We start from the raw sequence: 23,314 nt of genomic DNA on the forward strand, positions 1-23,314 counted from the left end.
CAGACATCAAAAGCATTCAGGTAACGCAGATGAAACAAGCATTTTACTTGTGATATGGTCTTTACGGAGATCCGAAATTAACTAGAGAGACCGCAAAGGGGAATAAATTGTCTACGAGAAGATCCAACATGAAATGATGCATGCCAGTGTTCCGGTTCAACTGGTTTTCATGTTAACTGATGACCTTATTCAGTTTTACACAAGATGTGAACGACCGGCAGCAGATTCGTTGATTCCGAAAATCATGCCCCTGACTCAATATATTGCTCTCCATTAAATGTAAATTTACTAAATGATGCTGGCATCATTGTACAGATTAAAATGAGTGGTATTATTAGATTGAACGGCAGAAGTATGCAAGATTAATAAAAATAAAAAAAACTCACCAAAGCAGGAGATTTGAACTCGGCCATCAATAATATGATCCGCGCAGGAGAGTCGCGTGGCGCCGTGTGAGGAGCGGTGGTGTGAGTGGCGAGCTCTGCGCACTTTGCTAGTTTTAATGCTATTTGTGTCATAAACCAGTGAGATTTGTTACACCCTGATTCTTAACTGTTCTAGGAAGACAATAGGTAAAAAAATTCAAAATCCTCGGGCTCTGGAGACACTTACGTGCTCAAGCTGATTCCCCGCATCAGCAGGCCAGAAGCCCCGGATTCAATTCGGACGGTGAACTGAAAGAAATCCGGCATGAATTGATGAATGTGTCGGCAATGCTGATGAAGGTTGTTGCAGACTTGGAGGATTTGGCTGTAATACGTCGATCGATTACTTCCATGTAGACGAAATTCTCTGAGTTGGTTACAAGATTGTCGTACGTCGAAAAACAGATCGATTATCTGGAGTCAACGGAGAGGGAATTAGCTGCTAATCCGCTAACGACCAAGACAGACTTGCAACGTGTTTGGTAAAAACTGGAGGATTTGGAGAATCGTAATCGGCAAAACAACGTCTGAATTGTTGGAATTCCTGAGCATGAGAAGGCAGAGATCTGGTGAAATTCCTAGACGAGCTCTTCCCGAGTCTACTCAACATAACAGGCCATAAGATGGAAATCGAGCTAGCTCTCAGAGACCCGACACAGAGATCATCTGAGGGATACAGGCCTCGATCAATTCTGGCCAAATTTCTGAGATCATCTGATAAAGATCTCGTGTTATGCGAGGCGAGGAGTAAAGGAAAGCTTTCTTGGAAGAACCACAGCATTTTCTTGTTCTCAGACTTTGCGAATTCAAAAAGAGAGAAATGTGAACGATTCAGGGAATGCAAGAAACTCTACAATGGAAGATCGCTTTTGCTCTGATGTTTCTGGCCAAACTGAGAATAGATATTAAGGATGGACGTAGAGAATTTACATGCCCACAGCAAGCACTATCCTTCATAAAAATATTGGAGTGAGTAAGCCATTTGGTGTTTCTCACGTTGCCTCCAAGTGAGCTTGTCTCGCTGAACATATACTTGACTGTCTGAGAAAGCTGGGTGCCTTTTTTTGTTTCTTTTTGTGCTGGTTTGGTCTAGTGGCTGGAGTTTGTTTGTGTAGCAGCACTCCTTCGGGACAGTGTTGTGGATGTGGATTAGGCTGCACTTATGAAACAGCCGGCTCACTGAACATTCGTTTGACTGCCCGAGGAAACTGAACATTTCTTTTTTCTTCTTTTTTTTGAGACAGTTTTGTGAATGAATCTACACATTCTTTGTGTTTATTCTGCCTATTGGCTGGAGTTTGTTTTATAGATTATTTTCTGTAATGTAAATCTGTCTCAAAATTTGTATAGAAACATCGGACATGAGCAATCCGACGGCAAAGTTGTCGCGGGGACTCTCGTAGGCGCACATGGACTGTTTGAGTTTAGAGGGATGGACGTCGGCTGCCGCTGTCTTGCGCGGGGTTAATGTGCATGTTTTTTTTTCTGTTTGTTTGGTTCGGGGGTAAGTTTGGGGTTTAACTGTTGAAATAATGTTGGAATGTGGTCTTTATAATCTTTTTTTTGACACACAATCTATATTTTCTAATATGTCAAAATGTCAAATGTTAATATGAGTGGATTATCTCTCTCCACGTGGAATGTGAATGGGTTGGGGCACCCCATAAAAAGAAGGAAGGTTATTTCTTTTCTTAAATGTAAGAAATATGATATAGTGTTTCTTCAAGAAATGCATCTTTCCCCGCAGGAAGCTGAAAATTTTGGGAAGTCATTACATTGATAAGTAAACATCTACAGTTCAAATGTCTCAAACAGAGTAAAGATAAATTAGGGAGAGTCATTATTGTTTTGGCAGAAATTCAGGGGCAAAGGTTGATTTTGGCTAATATTTACGCACCTAACGCTGATGATCAGGGCATTTTTATAGATCTTGAAGAGATGTTGCAAGCAGATATTTGGCGACTTTTGAACCCATCTGGTAGGGACTATACAATGTTTTCATCAGTACATAAGATTTATTCTAGAACAGATTTTTTTATTTATATATATACCCAAGTCCCTCATTTCATCTGTAGTTGAATGCTCAATTGGAAACATCTTAGTGTCAGATCACGCCCTGGTGAGTTTAGAGGTGTTGCCACATATGGAGAAAAAGAAATCATATAGTTGGTGCTTTAATGTATCCCTTTTGCAAAATCCTGAATTCCAACAAATATTAAAGGCTGAAATCAATGTTTATATGGAGACCTGTTGTTTGCTACACAAACAAACTCCAGACTGGTCCTCAGTATCCTCTGTGGGCATGGCTTGGGAGGCACTTAAGGCAGTTCTTAGGGGCCGGATCATACAATATGCCTCATTCATTAAAAAAATCCAAAGCACGAGAACTCGTGGAGTTGGAAGGGAATATTAAAAGTGCCGAGGCAGAGCTGAAGCGCCGAATGTCGTCCGATGGCCTCAGAGAATTGACCCAATTGAAATACAGATATAATACTATTTTGTCATGGAAAGTGGAGTTTTGGTTATTCAGGGCAAGACAGTCATATTTTGAGTCGGGGGACAAAGCAGGAAAACTTTTGGCTAGATATATAAAGCAGAGAGAGACTTTTTCTACTATTCCCCTCATTGAAATCTGCTGGTGGTGAAATATTTAAGTAAGCCATTGATATTAATAATGCTTTTAAAGAGTTCTATCAAGATCTTTATAGTTCCATGTCTTCATCTACTGATGAAGATATTAGAAACTTTGTGGAACCTCTAAAACTCCCTAAATTGATGACTGAGCAAATAATTCTCTTGATTCTGAGATAAACTTGGAGGAGCTTGATGAGGTAATTAAGGCCCTGCCTACAGGCAAGGCTCCAGGGCCAGATGGATTTACCGGATTTATCTGGATAGAGGCACCTGGCAGGGTTGCCCTCTTTCCCCATTATTGTTCTGTCTTGCCCTGGAACCATTAGCAACCGCGATAAGAAAGGAGGATGATTTTCCAGGGGTGATGGCATAAGCTTCTGCTTTACGCAGATGATATTTTATTATTCGTCTCTGACCCCACTAGATCTTTGCCTTGCCTCCACAGAATTATTAATTCCTTTTCTAAGTTCTCAGGATACAAAGTCAATTGGTCTAAATCAGAAGTTTTGGCTCTGACAACATAATGCCCAGTAACGGCTTTCCAGCCAGGCGCCTTCCAGTGGCCCAAACAGGGCATTAAGTATTTGGGTATTTTATTCCCAGCAAATTTGTCTGATTTAGTTAGATCATTTTGACCCCTTAATAAAAAGGTTTGAGCGATGTGGGCAGGTGGGCTCCATTACATTTATCGATGATTGGGAAGGTTAATGTTATTAAAATTAACTGTATTCCAAAATTCCTACCTGTTACAGTCACTCCCTATAGATGTCCCCCTCTCTTATTTCAAGCAATTTGAGAGCATAGCAAAGTCTTTCATTTGGAACGGTAAGCATCCCAGATTACATTTCAGTAAACTGCATAGGCTGATTTACAAAGGTGGGCAAGGCCTACCGAAGATTTTGTTTTATTATTATATTTTCGGTCTCAGACATTTGGCTCATTGGTCGCTTCCACCTGAAAGAGCCCCTCCCTGGATATGTATTGAACATGAAGTTTTTGCACCTATTTTGCCAATGTTATCTTGCATTTGCACTTGGTATCTGTACAAAAGTGTCCAGAGTGTTTAATTCGGATATTTATCTAAATGTTGCCTCGAGCTTATGGCTGAACCCTAAACTACGTATCAATAAGTCCCCTTTCTGCTGGTCAGAGTGGATTGTGAGGGGGTTACAACACTCGGTGTCCTATATGAGAGTAGTGTGTTGAGATCCTTTGAAAATTTGGTTCAACATTTTGGGATCCCCAGATTAGGTATCTACAGCTGTGCCACTTGCTCTGTACTATTTTTGGGAACAGCATTCATCCACTAAAGATGCAGATACTATGAGAGTGGTGATTACTGCTTTTGGAAAAGGTCATGAGGCATCAGTGAATTACTCCCTGTTCAGAGTCTGGGGGATGGAACCTCAACCACTCTCAAGCGATTATTGGAGAAAAATTTAAACTTGGAATTGGAGGAGGGAGAGTGGGCTATAATTCTAAAGATGTCAAGACTGCATCTAGAAACACAAGGGTGCACCTTATGCAATTCAAGATTTTACATCAATTCTATTGGACCCCCTCTAGATTGTATAGGCTTGGTCTTAAAGACACACCCATCTGCTGTCGATGCCAATCAGAGGATGGAGACATAACCCATGTCTTTTGGGGGGGTGTTGAGTTTCAGGAGTTTTGGCTGAAGTTTCAGAGTCTGGTGTGCGATGTATTAGGCACTTGAGTATCATTTTGCCTCAGACTCTGTATTTTGGGTGATGGGGTAGTCATTGACATTGAAAATAGACATATAAAGAGTTAGGTCTTAACCAGTGACATGATCGCCAGACAGATAATTTTAAGGGGCTGGAGGTCGGTTGGAGCACCCTGCTTTCAGGAGTGGTGCTCGGAGATGGGAAGGGTGGTGGCCTTTGAGGATGGGTAATTTAGGAAAATGGGGAAATACAACAGGTTCGTGGAGAAATGGGGAGGGTACAGTATATATCATTTATGGATGGGTGATTATTTTTATTATATTTTTTATTTGTTTATTTATATAATTTTTATGTAATTTTTTATTTTTTTTGTCTGTGTGTCTATATAATTTGTGACCACTGGGATGTTGTTGGGGCCAGGGTGGGGTTATGGATTGGGAGGGGTAATAGTGGGGGTTAAGACTGATTCTGTGTATATATGTTTTGTTTTTCTGTGTTCATTTATGAGAATCAATAAAAATTGTTAATCTGAATAGCATGACTCGGAATAATGCTGATAATGACTTTAATGATTTTATAGCCGGTTACACCGATACAGCCGTCAACAGCATCATCCCCGGTATGGTTTGCATCCACTGCTGCTGCGGCCACAATGGCACCGGTGCTGGAGTAGGCAGTGATGAAACTTAAGTTATGGTAACCCAGTTCGGTACAGAATTTATCCAACCAAGTGGCAGTTGCATGGCTCTAAGTTTCAGTTGACGAACCACAAGCATTGCTGATGGGGGGCCCGCATGCCGTTGAATCACGGTCTTGACACATGATGGCTGAATGTGGTTGGAGCGCACCCTTTTTAGGCATTGCTGTAATAGATGGGCGGGGTTACGTGTTGCACTCCTGTGCAACTGCGCATACACATCTCGAGGTGAAACATTTTATCTTTCACTTGAACATAACGATCGTACGTCTCAAACCACTTGAACATTCACTGAATCTTTGAGAAGAACTCATTCATAATGGGCAGGTCTTCTCATTCATAATGGACAGGTCTTCCCACTGAAATAAATATTTAATTTGAAACCGCTTGTTGTGCTTTGTCTCAGAGACTGGACAGACACACTCACCGAGGTCAGACTTGCTCTCGCAGACGAATATGTAAGCCTCCGGTTTCTTTCGGGTATGATCGCCGACCACACAATACCTATGGTAAGGCACCATTGTACAATACCATTCGCTGATGAATAGCGGTTCATCTCCATGATCATTCAAATCCATCCAGACTTTATTGTAGAACACATTCCAGTCTTTTTCTGTGAAAACAAGTAAGGGTCTTCGTCCCACACATACCATGCATGCGTGTTGTACAGTTTCACTTTGCAATTTGTTTGCTTAAAATCATACATACACAGACGATTACCGGATAAATTAAACTGATACTTGATACTACTAGGATTGTGGAGAAACTTGGTCAAACTCGGACCCCACAATCTCTTTGATACAAAAAGTCGATCTTCAGCCATTTCAGTGGTCACTGTCACCAGACTTCAGAATATTTTCTGAATGTGGTGACTTATCCACACTCAAGAAAACACACACCTTTTAAACCACTTGCTTGACAAAAATTGTCAAAACTTATCAGACAAACACACATCGCTAATCAAAAACAGTCAAACTTTATCGGTTGAAAACATCCGTTAACCACAAACTGTCAACTTATCAGTCAAACACATATCCTAACGGTCAAAACTTAGCACAAACACACATCCGGTCATCCTAATGGACATTCCTTATCGACAACAAACACACATCCTGTCGCCAATGGTCACACCTTATCTAACACACACATCCGGTCAACCACACCCCTAAGTCCCCCCCCCCCATTCTTATCAATCAATCAATCACTTATCTCATCTATCAATCAAATTTTGACATTTGCAGGGTTATATACATCGATCAGCCACAACATTAAAACCACCTGCCTAATATCGTGTAGGGCCCCCTCGTGCTGCCAAAACAGCTCTGACCCGTCGAGGAATGGACTCCACAAGACCTCTGAAGGTGTCCTGTGGTATCTGGCACCAAGACGTTAGCAGCAGATCCTTTAAGTCCTGTAAGTTGCGAGGTGGGGCCTCCATGGATCGGACTTGTTGGTTCGGCACATCCGATAGACCTGCCGTTTTGGAGATGCTTTGACCCAGTCGTCTAGCCATCACAATTTGGCTCTTGTCAAAGTCGCTCAGATCCTTACACTTGCCCATTTTTCCTGCTTCCAACACATGAAATTCAAGGACTGACTGTTCACTTGCTGCCTAATATATTCCACCCCTTGACACGTGGCATTGTAACGAGATAATCGATGTTATTCACTTCACCTGTCAGTGGTTTTAATGTTGTGGCTGATCAGTGTACACTATTGACATTTTACTGTTGTATGTAATGTATTTCAAACAGGGACATTTTACTTAGTAATATGTAAACTTTAAACCAATCAGAATGAAGTAAACAAGCATTATGGGAGTTACAGGGTTGCTGCAGAGTTTTTAAAATCAAATGTATGACTTATGACCTTTTTCAAGATCTGAGCAAATAAAATTAATAACGTATCCCCATACCAAAACAAACCAACACAATCTCAAAATAAATCATGTATCACAGACTCTTACTTAGGCAGGGGCACAACATGGCCTTAAAATTGCTTATCAATAAAACAGGGTAGTATATATGCAAGTTTAAAATACTCAAGACATGTTTTTCACATATATATCACAGTAAAATTGGTTTATGTACCATTATATAAATAAATACAAATTAGAGGTTGACCGATATTGGATTGTGCTGATTCGATAATGTGTTGAAAGAAAGCCAGTTAGTCTGCCAATAGGTTTTTAACATTCTTAGTCTTTCCTTCCTGCGGGGAGGGCCAGAAAGAGGCTACAAGTGTCCAAATGTAATTAAATTCCAGATGCACTTTAACTTTGAAATACACTGGGGATTCTTATTTTGAAATGTTTGCACTTCACTGCTTCCAGCTGCTCATTGAAACAGATAAGAGAAATAAAAGGTGCACTCCTACAATGATCTATAGCGTATTACAATATAAACAATTAAACATTGTCATATTTCATCAACACTATACCATTATCATCAACAGATGATCATTAGTGATCGCTTGTCATAAATTTCCGATATGGCTTAATGATTGCGAACTGCTCTGCAACAGCTGGAAACACTGACAAGCCCTCGCATGCTTGGATAAAATACAATGCCGCATTTTCACTTTGAGGGACGCAGCGCATGCATTTATTTAATTAAATAGTTTTCTTTTGAAGATTGATAATCACATTAGGTCATATCACAATTCCTGCCTTTCCGGTTCCAAATTTAAGACCTCTTTAAATAAAAATTAAGACTTTTGTTGTATCATTATTTAGATATTTAAGACTTTTTATGACCTTTTCCAAAAGCCGCAATCACCTCTCCCAAAGCATCTGCCTCCTTAGGGGGATGTGTGCTACTCCCAAAAATAGTACAATGCAGGTGGCACAGTTGTAAATACCTATAAAACTGAGGTCTGGGGATCCCAAAATGTTGGACCAAGTTTTCAAATGATCTCAACACACTACTTTCATATAGGTCACCGAGTGTAGCAACCCCCCTCACAATCCACTCCGGCCAGCAGAAAGGAGACTTGCCAATACACAGTCTTGGGTTCTGCCATACGCTTGAGGCAGCATTTAAATAAGTGTTCAATTTAAACAATCTGGACACTTTAGTCCATACCGAGTGTAAATGCGAAATAACGGGGTGTAACTTAACTTTTCCGATTAGTTTGATAGAGATGCTTTGTAATGGTGAAATAGGGGCAAGAACTGCCTGTTCAATAACAAACCAGGGAGGGGCTCTCTCAGGTGGAAGTGACCAATGAGCCAAATGTCTGAGACTGAACGCATAGTAATAAAACAAAATCTTGGGTAGGCCTAGCCCTCCTTTGTCTATCGGCTTATGTAACTTATTAAAATGCAATCTGGGACGTTTACCATTCCAAATGAAGGACTTCGCTAAGCTATCAAATTCCTTGAAATAAGAGAGGGGGACATCTACAGGGAGAGATTGTAGCAGGTAGTTAAATTTTTGGAATACAATTCATTTTAATAACATTAACCTTCCCAATCATCGATAAATGTAATGAAGCCCACCTGCTGACATCGCTCAAAAACCTTTTTATTAAAGGGTCAATATTAACACTAACTAAATAAGACAAATTTGCTGGGAATAAAATCCCCAAATACTTAATGCCCTGTTTGGACCACTGGAAGGTGCCCGGCTGAAAAGCCGTTAGTGGGCAGTACGCTGTCAGAGCCAAAGCTTCGGATTTAGCCCAACTGACTTTGTATCCTGAGAACTTGGAAAAGGAATTAATAATTCTGTGGAGGCAAGGCATAGATCTAGTAGGTTCAGAGACAAATAATAAAATATCATCTGCGTAAAGCAGAAGCTTATGCTGCACACCTCCTGCAATCACCCCTGGAAAATCATCCTCCTTTCTTATTGCAGCTGCTAATGGTTCCAGGGCAAGATAGAACAATAATGGGGAAAGAGGGCAACCCTGCCGAGTGCCCCTATTCAAAGTAAAATAATCTGAAATGAATCCATTTTTTTGTACCGCTGCTACAGGGTGTCTATAAAGTAACTTAATCCAACCAATAAATGTACTCCCGAACCCGTACATTTCCAAAATCTTAAAAAGATAATCCCATTCTACCATATCAAATGCCTTTTCGGTATCAAGTGAGATGGCAGTGATCGGAGATTGATCATTCGCTACTGACCACATGATATTGATGAGACGCCTGATGTTATCAGAAGAGCTGTGGCCCTGAATAAATCCCACCTGATCTATATGTATAAGTGACGTCATAACTTTACTTAATCGATTAGCCAAAACTTTTGACAATATTTTTACATCTAGTTGGATCAGAGAAATTGGACGGTAACTTTTACACTCGTTGGATCTTTGTCCTTTTTAAGAATCAGACTGATCCGGGCTTGTGTCATGGTTGGAGGAAGCTTTCCATTCTTTAATGAATCAGTATCTAATGGTTCCACAAAGTTTCTAATATCTTCATCAGTAGACGAAGACGTGGAACTATAAAGATCAATATAGAATTCTTTAAAAGCATTATTAATATCAATGGCTGAAGTAAAAATTTCACCACCAGCAGATTTCACTGAGGGAATGGTAGAAAAAGACTCTCTCTGCTTTAAATATATCTAGCCAGAAGCTTCCCTGCTTTATATCTGTATTTCAATTGGGTCAATTCTCTGAGGCCATCAGCTGACATACGGCGCTTCAGCTCTGCCTCGGCACTTTTAATATTTCCTTCCAACTCCATAAGTTCTTGTGCTTTGGATTTTTTGATGAATGAGGCATACTGTATGATCCGACCCCTAAGAACCGCCTAAAGTTCCTCCCAAGCCACGCCCACAGAGGATACTGAGGACCAGTTGGTCTCCATATAAATATTGATTTCAGTCTTTAACATTTGTTGGAAATCAGGACTTTGCAGAAGGGATACATTAAGGCACCAACTATATGATTTATTTTTCTCTATATGTGGCATCACCTCTAAACTCACCAGGGCAGGATCCAAGAATAAATGTTTCCAATTGAGCAATCAACAACAGATGAAATGCGGGATTTGGATAACAAAAAAAAAAATCTATTCTAGAATAAATCTTATGGACCAATGAAAAAAATTTATAGTCCCTACCAGATGGGTTCAAAAGTCTCCAAATATCTGTAAGACCAAGATTTTTACACATCCTGTGAAGCGTCAATGTTGCTCTAGGGGGCTTGCACACTTTTGCTTCACTATGATCAAGGACTGAGTCCATCAAAAGATTCAAGTCTCCTCCCAATATTATATCATGAGGGGTGCCAGCGGTTTGCAACATCCCTTCAAGATCTATAAAAAAGCCCTTATCGTCAGCATTAGGTATGTAAATATTAGCCAAAATCAACCTTTGTCCTTGAATTTCAGCTAAAACAATAATTACTCTTCCTAATTTATCTTTAGTCTGTTTGAGACATTTGAATTGTAGATGTTTATTAATCAATATAATGACTCCCTTGCTCTTACTTGAGCCAGCAAAAAAAAAAAAAATCTCCACCCCATTTCTTTCCAAATTTTTCAGCTTCCTGCGGGGAAAGATGTGTTTCTTGAAGAAACACTATATGATACTTCTTACGTTTAAGAAAAGTAATAACCTTCCTTCTTTTTATGGGGTGCCCCAACCCATTTACATTCCATGTGGAGAGAGATAGTACACTCATATTAACATTTGACATTTTGATATAGTAGAAAAAATAAATTGTGTGTCAAAAACAAAATTATACAGACCACATTCCCCATTAGTGAAACAATCAAACCACGCATGACAGCGCCAACCGGCGTCAATCCCTCTAAACTCAAAAGGTCCATGAATGCCCACAAGCCCCCACGACAACTTTGCCATCGGATTGCTCAATTTTGCCTCACAAATGTGTGAGGCAAAATTACATAACAGAAAATACTTTGTAAAATAAACCCAGCAAATAGGAAGAATGAACACAAAGAATGTGTAGATTAATTCACAGAACTGTCTCAAAGGTGTGGTCTTCCACAAAACAAATTCCAGCTGATATAAACCGATCAGATATTTTCAGTGAGCTGTCTGTTATGAGTTCAGCGGATGACGTAATCATTCCAATGTCTCGTAAAAAAAACTCAACAAAACAAATTACAGCCAGCAGGAGGAATAAGCACGAAGAAAGGACAGATTAATCCACAGCTATTCCAATGGAGTGTTATTCAATAGAACAAGCTCCAGCCGCTAGGCGGAGCCAACACAAAAAGAAACAAAACCGGCATCCCGGTTCCCCAGATGGTCGAGTCAATTCACTCGGAGGCCACATAAAATTATATACCATGACTTACATAATCCGTCAACTTCATAAAAGTCATCCTTTGTGTGAACATGTAGACATTTTGTGGTCATCCGTAGTGTCCACTCTCAAACTGGTCGGAAACTTCCATGCAACATTTCTTTAAGGAGAAATGTTATTCACAAAACAAGCTCCGGCCGCTAGGCGGAGCCAACGCAAAAAGAAAAAGAAACCAAAATGACGCCCAGCTTCCTCAAGAGTAAGTACAGCGAATCGACCCACTCACATGAGAAACCTCCAATGGTTTACTCAGACATTGATTCTATAATAGACATTGCCTGATTTGGACATGTAAATACTTTGTGACCATTTTTCGTTTCTATTCTCAGTTTGGCCGGAAACATCAGAGCAAACGAGATCTTTTTCTGATGCAAGAGTTTCTTACATTCCTTGAACCGATCGTGTTTCTCTCTTGTCGAACTCGCAAAGTCCAGGAACAAGAAAACATTATGGTTCTTCCAAGAAAGCTTTCCTTTGCTCCTCGCCTGGCGCAACACAAGATCTTTATCGGATGATCTCAGAAATCTGGCCAGAATCGATTGGGGCCTCTCTCCCTCAGCAGATCTGTGAGCTGGGACTCTGTGAGCTCGCTCGATTTCCAGCTTGTGGCCTGTTATGTTGAGCAGACTCGGGAAAAGCTCCTGTAGGAATTTCACCATATCTCTGCCCTCCTCATGCACAGGAATTCCAACAATTTGAACATTATTCCTGCGGCTTCTATTCTCAAGATCTTCAAGCTTTTCAAGAATACGTTCCAGATCAACTTTGGTCGCGGGTGGATTAGCGGTTAATTCCCTCTCCGAAGATTCCAGAAAATCGATTCGTTTTTCAACATCAGTCACTCTTGTAGCTAACTCAGAGAATTTTGTTTCCATCGCCGTAATCAATCGACGTATTACAGCGAGATCCTCCAAGTCAGCAAGAATCTTCGTCAACATCACCGACATGTTGGACAACTAACGCTGGAATTCCTCTCCCGCCGCGCCATCCAAATCGAGTCCCCGGTCCGTAGGTCTGTCGGGGCTTTCATCCTGAACACGTAAGTGTCTTTTAATGTCTCCCGAGCCAGAGGATTTTGACTTCTTTTCCATGTTTTGCATCAAAGAGCAAATGTGTAACTGGGTGTATCAAAATTCACCAGATTATACCATGAAAATAATTAAAAACTTTGCAAAGTGCGCAGAGCTCGTTGCTCACACGTCTGCCTCTTGCATGGCTTCACGTGACCTCGGATGATGTGTATTTTAAAAACTGATCATGTGTATTATTTGTTTCCTTTTTACCTCACCAGTGCTGTTTATAATGAAGTGGATGTCTAGCAGTTTGAGGGGTTTGATTTCCTCCATATACAGCTTTATACTATGTTCTCTGTAGAATTCAAATGGGTCACACAAGTTTTATTGTCTCTGCCGGACACCCTGATATCAAGTAAAGCCCAAATGAATCACGCAAGTTTCGCTCTGGAGCACGCTGACCGTACGTTTCCACTGGCATGTGTCCACTGATTTCAATTCATTCTGATGAGAATCCACCTCGCTCGGCTCCCATTGAATGAATTACAGAATGCTCGCTTCACTTCGCTCATCACGCATTAGTGGGCACCCCACATAATGTGCGCTGCGGCAGTAACACAATTAATTTGCACCACACAGATGCATGTATAAGTTATGAGAGGCTTGAATACCATTAAATTTGCTTCGGCAGCTGCTCAGAGTTACCCAACCTTCGTAGAATTTTGAATACAGGAAAAACCCTGAAAAGTACAGTTCAAAGTGGCTGGTAAGAGTGACGGAGTTACCCGCCACTGCCGATTTTTGCCCCATTTGGCAGGTTGGTGGGTGTTAATTTCAAACCCTGCCAATGAGGGACTCAAGTCAGATTTAGAATTTCCATGACAACCTCTAGAAAGTTTAACACAAATCTCATAATTTTTGTTTCATAGAACAGCTACAAAAGTGATTGTCAGGGGACATTATTTGATGTTCCACTTTATATTCAAAGGTGGGACATGGACTTTATTACCACCTGCTGATGGAATCTCTGACCTGCAAATGCAGAAACTGATTTTAGACTTTACACTAAGACTAGACATGCTTCTCAAACTAGGAATTTAGTTTAGGAACTTAGTTTAATGATTGAGAATTTTCATCTTTACAGAGTTTCTCACCAAGACATGTTCCACTGCTCAGCCAAAAAGGGACCCCAAGTACAGAGAGGACTTTAGAAGCAAGGTGAATAAGACTTTTTGCCCTCATCCTGAAGTTCATCGCCTCTAGAGAGGTATCGTCTGGGTAGAGCTGCACATAATGATTTGGACACTGATAAGTGACAAAGCCCTATAGACATGTAATGCTTAAATTTCAATCAGTCCCATGGAATAGCTCACCCAAAAATAATAATTCTCATCATTTACTCACCCTCGTGCTGTTTAAAACCAGTGTCTTTCCTTCTTCTGTGCAATTTATTTTGAAAAATGTCTGGTTTTTTTTTTGTTTTTGTTTTTTCAATGAGGATCAGAACTATCAAAAATAATTGATCGACTGGAGTCATGTGGATTACTTTTATGCTTTATGGACCATCATATAGCCAGCAGCCTGATGGCACCTGTTTACTTACATTATAAGGACCTACAGAGCTTCAACATTGTTCTAAAAATCTTAATTTGTGTTCTGCTGAAGAAAGACAGTCATATACATCTGGATCAGGGTAAGTAAATAATGAGAGAATTTTCATTTCTGGGTGAACTATTCCTTTAAACAGTTTCAAGTACTTACACTTCAATCACAAATGCAGATAGGTTTCTTTTTTGCCCATCGAATAACAGTGCTAAATACCTGGTAGAAGGCCCTAGCTTCTCTGTAGCTACACTCCAAAAAGCGGTTGTTGGAATGCTCATGGAGAAAAAGCGAGTAGTTTTTGGGTATTCGTACATCTAGCCCATCAAGAGTGGTTAGAATGAGCTCAGGCCTGGAAAAGTCACAAAATAAAATAACTTCTTGAAATCCCAGTATGTGAGCTAAGATAATAAATCTTGTGCTAGTATTATTGTTTGTATGTAGTTTGAAGGTATCAGTGACTGACTAGTTCTTTGGTAACAGGTATACAGATGGACACAGTCAACATGCATCTGAACTCCCAGAACATTTACATTTATTTACCTAAATTTTGTGTACACATACAATTATCATGGCATTACCTGTCATAGGCACCTGCATGACGGCCAAAGTCCAGATTCCTGAAGGGGGCAAAGGTTCTGTCCATACTTGTTCTCAGCCTGAGGGGGGCATGCCAGAGGTACTGCCCGCTGCGCTCATACAGAACGACCACATGAACCAGATGATTGTTAAAGCGGAACAGAAAGTGCAGAGGTATCTCATTTCCCATCAGATCATCCATGTTAATAAGTCTGGGGTCCTTCCCATGTATCTCCAGCAGTTCCAGACCTCGTTCTTCTGCCGCCTCAAGCAGAGCAGCCTGCACAAGAGCACAGCAAATAATCGTTGTTCTATTCCATTTATAATCTAAAAAAACAACAACAGTCAAACATGCTTTAGCAAACACACAGATAAGATGGTGAGAAAATTTGTTTTTGGCATTTTCCATCCTAAAATTCCATACCCTTTTTAACTAAATTCTGACCAAACAGAGGTATAAATTATTGGACCAAAAACCTCTAAACATAAGATGCTAGAATGTAATTTGTCTTTTGATGAATGTACTGATACGTCATCTTTTACAGTTAAAGCTACACAATGTAAGATTTTGTTGTTTTTTTTTGTTAGAAATTAACAAAATTGCATTCATAAGCAAGTACACCAACACTCCATCTTCCAAACCATGTATTTGCCTTACCCTGATTCACTACGGTAAGCCTATAATAATTATTCATATTTTTGAGCTTTTAGGATGGATTTGGTGGGAAATTGCATACTTCCATTAGTCATCCGTGCGTTTACGTCATGTCCGTAAATCAAGAAAAGAAGGTCCAGCTAGCTACTACAGAACGTGTGTATGTGCAGTGATAGGCGTGGCAGTAGTTTGAAGCTGACAGCTTGTAGCCACAACAGATGAGCAACACTGACCATGGATTATTCAGAAAGGCAATCTTCTGGGGAAACACCCTTTTTCATAGGTGGCGACAACTCTGAGAAAGGATTTAAAACCGACCCAGAAATGGAGTTTTTCTCGCTCGACAGGTAAGATATTTTTTTGGAACAATAAAATGAAGAGACCGGTCTGGACTATTTTATTGGACCATCTCTTAGCGTTCGTTAGATAGCATTAGCCACTCAAATGGGGCATTTTATTATGGATTGTGGTACTCCAGTGTTTTCAATTTCATTTTCCAGGAAGGACAATGAAAAAAAACAAAAACATTTATGCTAGTAACGCCAATCCTTAAACCAGATACTACCTTGGTCTATTTGCCTGCTAGCTAAGTCATAAGTCATAAGCTAAGTCATTTTTCCACTGTTTGACTTCATCTGATATGACTAGCAATCGTTATGTCTAATGTCATCGTTGCCTAACTTTTGCTATTTATATTACAACAGTGGAAGTGCTACTTACCTGCTATTAAGACATATTTTTCGGATATCTGTCTTTTTCTTCCTTTCGTTATTTTTATTTTTTTTAAGGTGGGGCGAGTTTTGTTGTTGTTAGTGACATTCGCTCTGATAAGTTGATCACCTGTAACCATGGTTACACCGGTGGTATTCAAACCATCAGATTCATCCACGCAGAAGAGCAGAGCCAAAGCCCTACTGACGTAATTACTAAAATAGAGTGCCTCCACAAGTAACTTGCAGTTCTATGCTTCAACCTAGAGGGCCAAAAGGTACATAGTGTAGCTTTAAGAATTTGGGTGTTATGTTTGATAGCAATCTGTCCTTTGAAAATCACATTTCCAATGTTTGTAGAACAGCATTCTTCCACCTCGGAAAAATCACTAAGTTACGACACTAGCTCTCTGTTTCTAATGGTGACAAGCTAATTCGTTCGTTTATGATGTCAAGACTCGATTATTGTAACGCACTACTGGTCCAGTCCTATCACGATGGTACCAAAGAGTCTTGACGTTCGATGACTACCCAATGCCCTTAGTGGACCAGCTAATAGAACGGCTAGGGAAGGCCCGGATCATCTCCATGGGCAATCTTACCAAAGGCCACTGTCAGGTCCCCCTTTCCTCAAAAGATAGAGAAAAGACCATAATCAACAGTGCAGCGTACACACCTGTATCCTATTCAATCATCAATAGGAGATTGAAAGACTAACCTCGCAGATAAGTTCTGCGTCTAACACTCTGTCTGCTCTACTTTGTAGGAAGCGATTGATGCCCAAACTGTTCTCCCCAAAATAATGAAAAACTAGAGATATATATACAGTTGGTCAGAAGTTTACATACACTAAACATTTAAACTCAGTTTTTCACAATTCCTGACATTTAATCGTAAAAAAACATTCCCTGTCTTAGGTCAGTTAGGATCACTACTTTATTTTAAGAATGTGAAATGTCAGAATAATAGTAGAGAGGATGATTTATTTCAGCTTTTATTTCTTTCATCACATTCCCAGTGGGTCAGAAGTTTACATACAATTAGTTAGTATTTGGTAGCATTGCTTTAAATTGTTTAACTTGGGTCAAACGTTTTGGGTAGCCTTCCACAAGCTTCTCACAATAAGTTGCTGGAATTTTGGCAAATTCCTCCAGACAGAACTGGTGGAACTGAGTCAAGTTTGTAGGCCTCCTTGCTCGCACACGCTTTTTCAGTTCTGCCGACAAATTTTCTATCAGATTGAGGTCAGGGCATTGTGATGACCACTCCAAAACCTTAAGCCATTTTTCCACAACTTTGGAGGTATGCTTGGGGTCATTGTCCATTTGGAAGACCCATTTGCGAACAAGCTTTAACTTCATGACTGATGCCTTGAGATGTTTCTTCAATATATCCACATAATTTTCCATCCTCATGATGCCATCTATTTTGTGAAGTGCATCAGTCCCTCCTGCAGCAAAGCACCCCCACAACATGATGCTGCCATCCCCATGCTTCACAGTTGGGATGGTGTTCTTCGGCTTGCAAGCCTCACCCTTTTCCCTCCAAACATAACAATGGCCATTATGGACAAAAGTTCAATTTTTGTTTCATCAGACCAGTGGAAATGTCTCCAAAATGTAAGTTCTTTGTCCCCATGTGCACTTGCAAACTGTAGTCTAGCTTTTTTATGGTGGTTTTGGAGCATAGGCTTCTTCCTTGCTGAGCAGCCTTTCAGGTTATGTCGATATAGGACTTGTTTTACTGTGGATATAAATACTTGTCTACCTGTTTCCTCCAGCATCTTCACAAGGTCCTTTGCTGTTGTTCTGGGATTGATTTGCACTTTTCGCACTAAACTACATTCATCTCTAGGAGACCGAATGCATCTCCTTCCTGAGTGGTATGATGGCTGCCTGGTCCCATGGTATTTATACTTGCGTACTATTGTTTGTACAGATGAACGTGGTACCTTCAGTCATTTGGAAATTGCTTCCAAGAATGAACGAGACTTGTGGTGGTCCACAATATTTTTCCGAGGTCTTGGCTGATTTCTTTTGATTTTCCGATTATGTCAAGCAAAAAGGCACTGAGTTTGAAGGGAGGCCTTAAAATACATCCACAGGTACACCTCCAGTTCAGTACACCTCCTATCAGAAGCTAATTGACGAATTGCCTAAAGGCTTGACGTTATTTTCTGTAATTTTGCAAGCTGCTTAATGGCAGTTAACTTAGTGTATGAAAACTTCTGACTCACTGGAATTGTGATATAGTCAATTAAAAGTGAAAAAATCTGTATGTAAACAATTGTTGGAAAAATTACTCGTGTCACGCACTAAGTTCAGTCGATGTCCTAAATGACTTGCCAAATCTATAGTTTGCTAATAGGAAATCTGTGTAGTGTTTAAAAAATTAGTTTGAATTACTTCTGACTTCAACTGTATATATATATATATATATATATATATACACACATACACACACATACACACACAGCTCTGGAAAAAATTAAGAGACCACTGCAAAATTATCTGGATTTACCATTTATAGGTATGTGTTTGAGTAAAATGAGCATTTTTGTTTTATTCTATGAAGTACTGACAACATTTCTCCCAACTGTAAATAAAAATATTGTCATTTAGAGCATTTATTTGCAGAAAATGACAACTGGTCAAAATAACAAAAAAGATGCAGTGTTTTCAGACCTCGAATAATGCAAAGAAAACAAGTTCATATTCATTTTTAAATAACACAACACACATTTTTTAACTTAGGAAGAGTTCAGAAATCAATATTTGGTGGAAAACCCCTGATTTTCAATCACAGCTTTCATGCGTACTGGCATGCTCTCTACCAGTCTTTCACAGTGCTGTTGGGTGACTTTGCCACTCCTGGCGCAAAAATTCAAGCAGCTCAGCTTTTTTTGATGGCTTGTGGCCATCCATTTTCCTCTTGGTCACATTCCAGAGGTTTTCAATGGAGTTCAGGTCTGGAGATTGGGCTGGCCATGACAGGGTCTTGATCCGGTGGTCCTCCATCCACACCTTGATTGACCTGGCTGTGTGGCATGGAGCTTTGTCCTGCTGGAAAAAACAATCCTCAGAGTTGGGGAACATTGTCAGAGCAGAATGAAGCAAGTTTTCTTCCAGAATAACCTTGTATGTGGCTTGATTCATGCATCCTTCACAAAGACAAATCTGCCCGATTCCAGCCTTGCTGAAGCACCCCAGATCATCACCAATCCTCCACCAACTTTCACAGTGGGTGCAAGACACTGTGGATTGAAGGCCTCTCCAGGTCTCCATCTAACCATCAGATGACCAGGTCGAGAATAAAACAAAAATTTTCATTTTACTCAAACACATACCTATAAATAATAAATCCATAGAAACTGATCATATTGCAGTGGCCTCTTAATTTTTTCCAGAGCTGTATATACATCGATCAGCCACAACATTAAAACAACCTGCCTAATATTTAATACCTTGAACACTTTGTCATATTCCTCAAACCATTCCAGAACAATTTTTGCAGTGTGGCAGGGCGCATTATCCTGCTGAAAGAGCCCACTGCCATCAGGGTATACCGTTGCCATGAAGGGGTCTACGTGGTCTGCAACAATCTTTAGGTAGGTGGAACGTGTCAAAGTAACATCCACATGAGTGCCAGGACCCAAGGTTTCCCAGCAGAACATTTCCCAGAGTATCACACGGCCTCCGCCGGCCTGCCTTCTTCCCATAAACCATCCTGCTGCCATCTCATCCCCAGGTAAACGACACACATGCACCCGGCCATCCACATGATCTAAAAGAAAACGTGATTCTTCAGACCAGGCCATCTTCTTCCATTGCTCCATGGTCCAGTTCTGACGCTCATGTGCCCATTGTAGGCGCTTTCGCCGTTGGACAGTGGTTAGCATGGGCACTCTGACCAGTATGCAGCTACATAGCCCCATACGCAGCAAGCTGCTATGCACTGTGTGTTCAGACACCTTTCTATCATGGCCAGAATTAAGTTTTTCAGCAATTTGTGCTACAGTAGCTCTTCTGTGGGATCGGACCAGACGGGCTAGCCTTCACTCCCCACGCGCATCAATGAGCCTTGGGAACCCATGGCCCTGTCGCCAGTTAACCGGTTGTCCTTCCTTGGACCACTTTTGGTAGGTACTAACCAATGCATACCGGGAACAGTCTTCTAGCCATCACAATTTGGCCCTTGTCAAAGTCTCTCAGATCCTTACGCTTACCCATTTTTCCTGCTTCCAACATATGAAATTCAAGAACTGACTGTTCACTTGCTGCCTAATATATCCCACCTCTTGACAGGTGCCATTGTAATGGTATAACAAATGTTATTCACTTGTCAGTGGTTTTAATGTTGTGGCTGATCGGTGTATGTATAAATGATATTTAATCTTTTGTACACATCTTTGGTTTTGTTGATGATGGCGTACTTCAGTCTTACTGATGGTGCTGTGGAGGTACTTACAGCAAAAGGTTGGGAAACACTGATGTAGGGTGTCCGAAACCTCAGTATTCATAAGAAAGAAATACCCAGACAACTAAAATTTCTGGCGAGTTTCTGAAGTGCGGATCGACTGGACACTTTACTATCCCATAATGCAATGGTACCTGATGAGATGTCATGTTCAAAAGGCAGAATAAAGAAACATCATGGAGGCTCTTTTCATTTCTAAGTGTTGTATATAACAAGAAAGTTCTTTGTGTTTAAATGGTACTTGTTTAACAAAACCAGAAAAGATTACTTTTGTGTTTGTTGTTATTATGTCATATATTCGGGTCATGGGACAATGACCATGTTCCCAGATGAAGTTTGTCCGAAATGTATTTATACTACTCACCTGCTTTCTAAAGAAAGTACTGTTTTAACAGCCGAGAAGTGTGTCTTTCTTCAAACGCAGTAAATACTCAAGAGTATACGATTTCAAAAGCAGCTATAGTCTGCATACATAGAGAATTAGCACCACCACTCGTCATACTTCACATTCATCATTATTATTATTATTTTACAAATTACAATAATATTTAAGTTGACTGAGTTCCAAAAACTAACTTTGTGAATGGAAAATGGACTGATATCTTATTACAACTAAAGTGAGCAAAAAAGAGATCTGAATCCACTTCCAGATGTCCAAGTCCAGATAGGAAGTTCAAGTAACGGAATTGAGATAAAGTGGTATAGGTGCATCCCTAATTGGACCTCCATCACCAACATCACTGTCCAACCTCACTGACGCTGTTTTTCAGAATTCTGTCTGAATCGGAGTAAATCCCCGCCATTTTTCAACATCTAGTGGATATTCAGAAGAGTGGAACAGGATATTCAATAGGAAACAAATGTTGGATTGCAATAATTATGTGCAAAACACAGCTTAGTCTATTTATATTTATCCAACATATCCTACCTCTTCTGCCATTACATTCCCTTGCATTATCTGTATATATATATATATATATATATATATATATATATATATATATATATATATATATATATATATATATATACACACACACAGAAATATATATATATATATATATATATATATATATATATATATATATATATATATATACAGATATATGTCTTATTGTGTATTTTTATTGTACTTATATTTTCTATTCACTTTTTATTTTTGTTCTATTTTTATTTTTATTATTATCTCTGTATTGTTGTTGTATTGTTTGTGCACTGGAAGCTTCTGTCACCAAGACAAATTCCTTGTATGTGTAAGCATACGTGGCAATAAATTCTCATTCTGATTGTATCCTTTGGGAATTGATTAGATCAGTGTTTCCCAACCTTTTTTGCCATAAGCACCTCTACAGCACCATCAGTAAGGCTCAAGTACCCCTTCATTGACACAAAACCAAAGATGTTTACCACAGGCTAAATATCATTTATACACTTTATCTAATAAAAAATAAATAAAAAATGTATCATTAGTTTATCATTTGGTAGACAGAATATTAACATGTTTAAACAAACAATAGTATTTGCACTGATATGTACAGCAAAAGCTAAAATGGTACTGTCTCTTTAGAAAACTGTTCCGGGTTTTGGTTGAGCGAATATTAAAGAGAGGGGAGTGACAGATTCTTTATTATAACACATTTTTAGTTGTTGTAGGGGGTGAATGAGGCACAGACAGAACTGGCTGAATCATTGTGGAGGGCTGATTTTTAAACAGAGAAAATTGAGAAGGCTGTGGGGTGAGGGATGATATTGTCTGTGAGTAGGTGAAGAGTTCTGTTGAGGGTTTCAGCTCGGATCAATCGATTAGAGTGAACAGTGGCAAATTATATCTAAAAAACAGCCTCATTATGTCTGAAATCGAACAAGTACCTGCAAGATACTATTAACAACTCTAGGGCACAATGACATTGCATACAGCAAAAAAAAAAAAAAACGGGAAATCAAGACGACTCCAATTCCCAGTCTGCTATTCAAATCGCTAGCATGCTAGCTGAGGGCAAAGATGCCAGCGCAAATATGAATAAAAATCAGGATGGCAACATTATGGCCCCGATTTATTAAGCTCCCAAATAATGGGTACTAATTTGCTTGTGCAATCTATGAAATTGTGTGAGCACGTCTTTGGCATGTTGCGGGTGATTTACTAAGAAAAAAACATGCAAATAACTACGTGCAAATATTTTTGACACATCCTCCAAAAGGAGACTTTTGCGTGGGATAACTGCACCAAATGCATGCTCACCTACATTAAGGCTCTAACTAGATACCATTTTATTTTTTATTTAATATTTATTCGATGTTTAGCAAATGTAGAGCAGTTGATTAGAATACTTGTGTATTACACTCTTCACTTGAAATATATTAGAATGACAAAATCGATTCAATTCATAAGTCAAAAAGAAAAAATATACAGTATTATGTACGTTAAGCCATCGCACCATTTTTTATGAAAACAATATTTTAATATAACATATTGTGTCATAAATGGGTTTTCTATGAATTCTGCATTTTTTAAAGTCTCTATTTTGCCAAAATGACAACACTGAT

At 39.7% G+C, this 23,314-nt stretch overlaps 1 protein-coding gene across 5 annotated transcripts in view; it reads right to left on the reverse strand.

Annotated features, from left to right (window-relative positions):
* The window catches only part of fktn (fukutin), a 68,997-nt gene that overhangs the window by 7,684 nt on the left and 37,999 nt on the right, over positions 1-23,314 (reverse strand). For all 5 annotated transcript variants that reach the window (XM_051689610.1, XM_051689618.1, XM_051689626.1 and 2 more), the window contains exons 5-7: positions 14,929-15,206; positions 14,567-14,699; positions 13,900-14,029 (exon numbers count right to left, since the gene is read on the reverse strand). In XM_051689610.1, the coding sequence (XP_051545570.1) occupies positions 13,900-14,029; positions 14,567-14,699; positions 14,929-15,206 (541 nt within the window). The remainder of the gene's footprint in view (positions 1-13,899; positions 14,030-14,566; positions 14,700-14,928; positions 15,207-23,314) is intronic.

Source organism: Myxocyprinus asiaticus, chromosome 4, assembly GCF_019703515.2.
Source record: "Myxocyprinus asiaticus isolate MX2 ecotype Aquarium Trade chromosome 4, UBuf_Myxa_2, whole genome shotgun sequence".
NCBI classification, from domain to species: Eukaryota; Metazoa; Chordata; class Actinopteri; order Cypriniformes; family Catostomidae; genus Myxocyprinus; species Myxocyprinus asiaticus.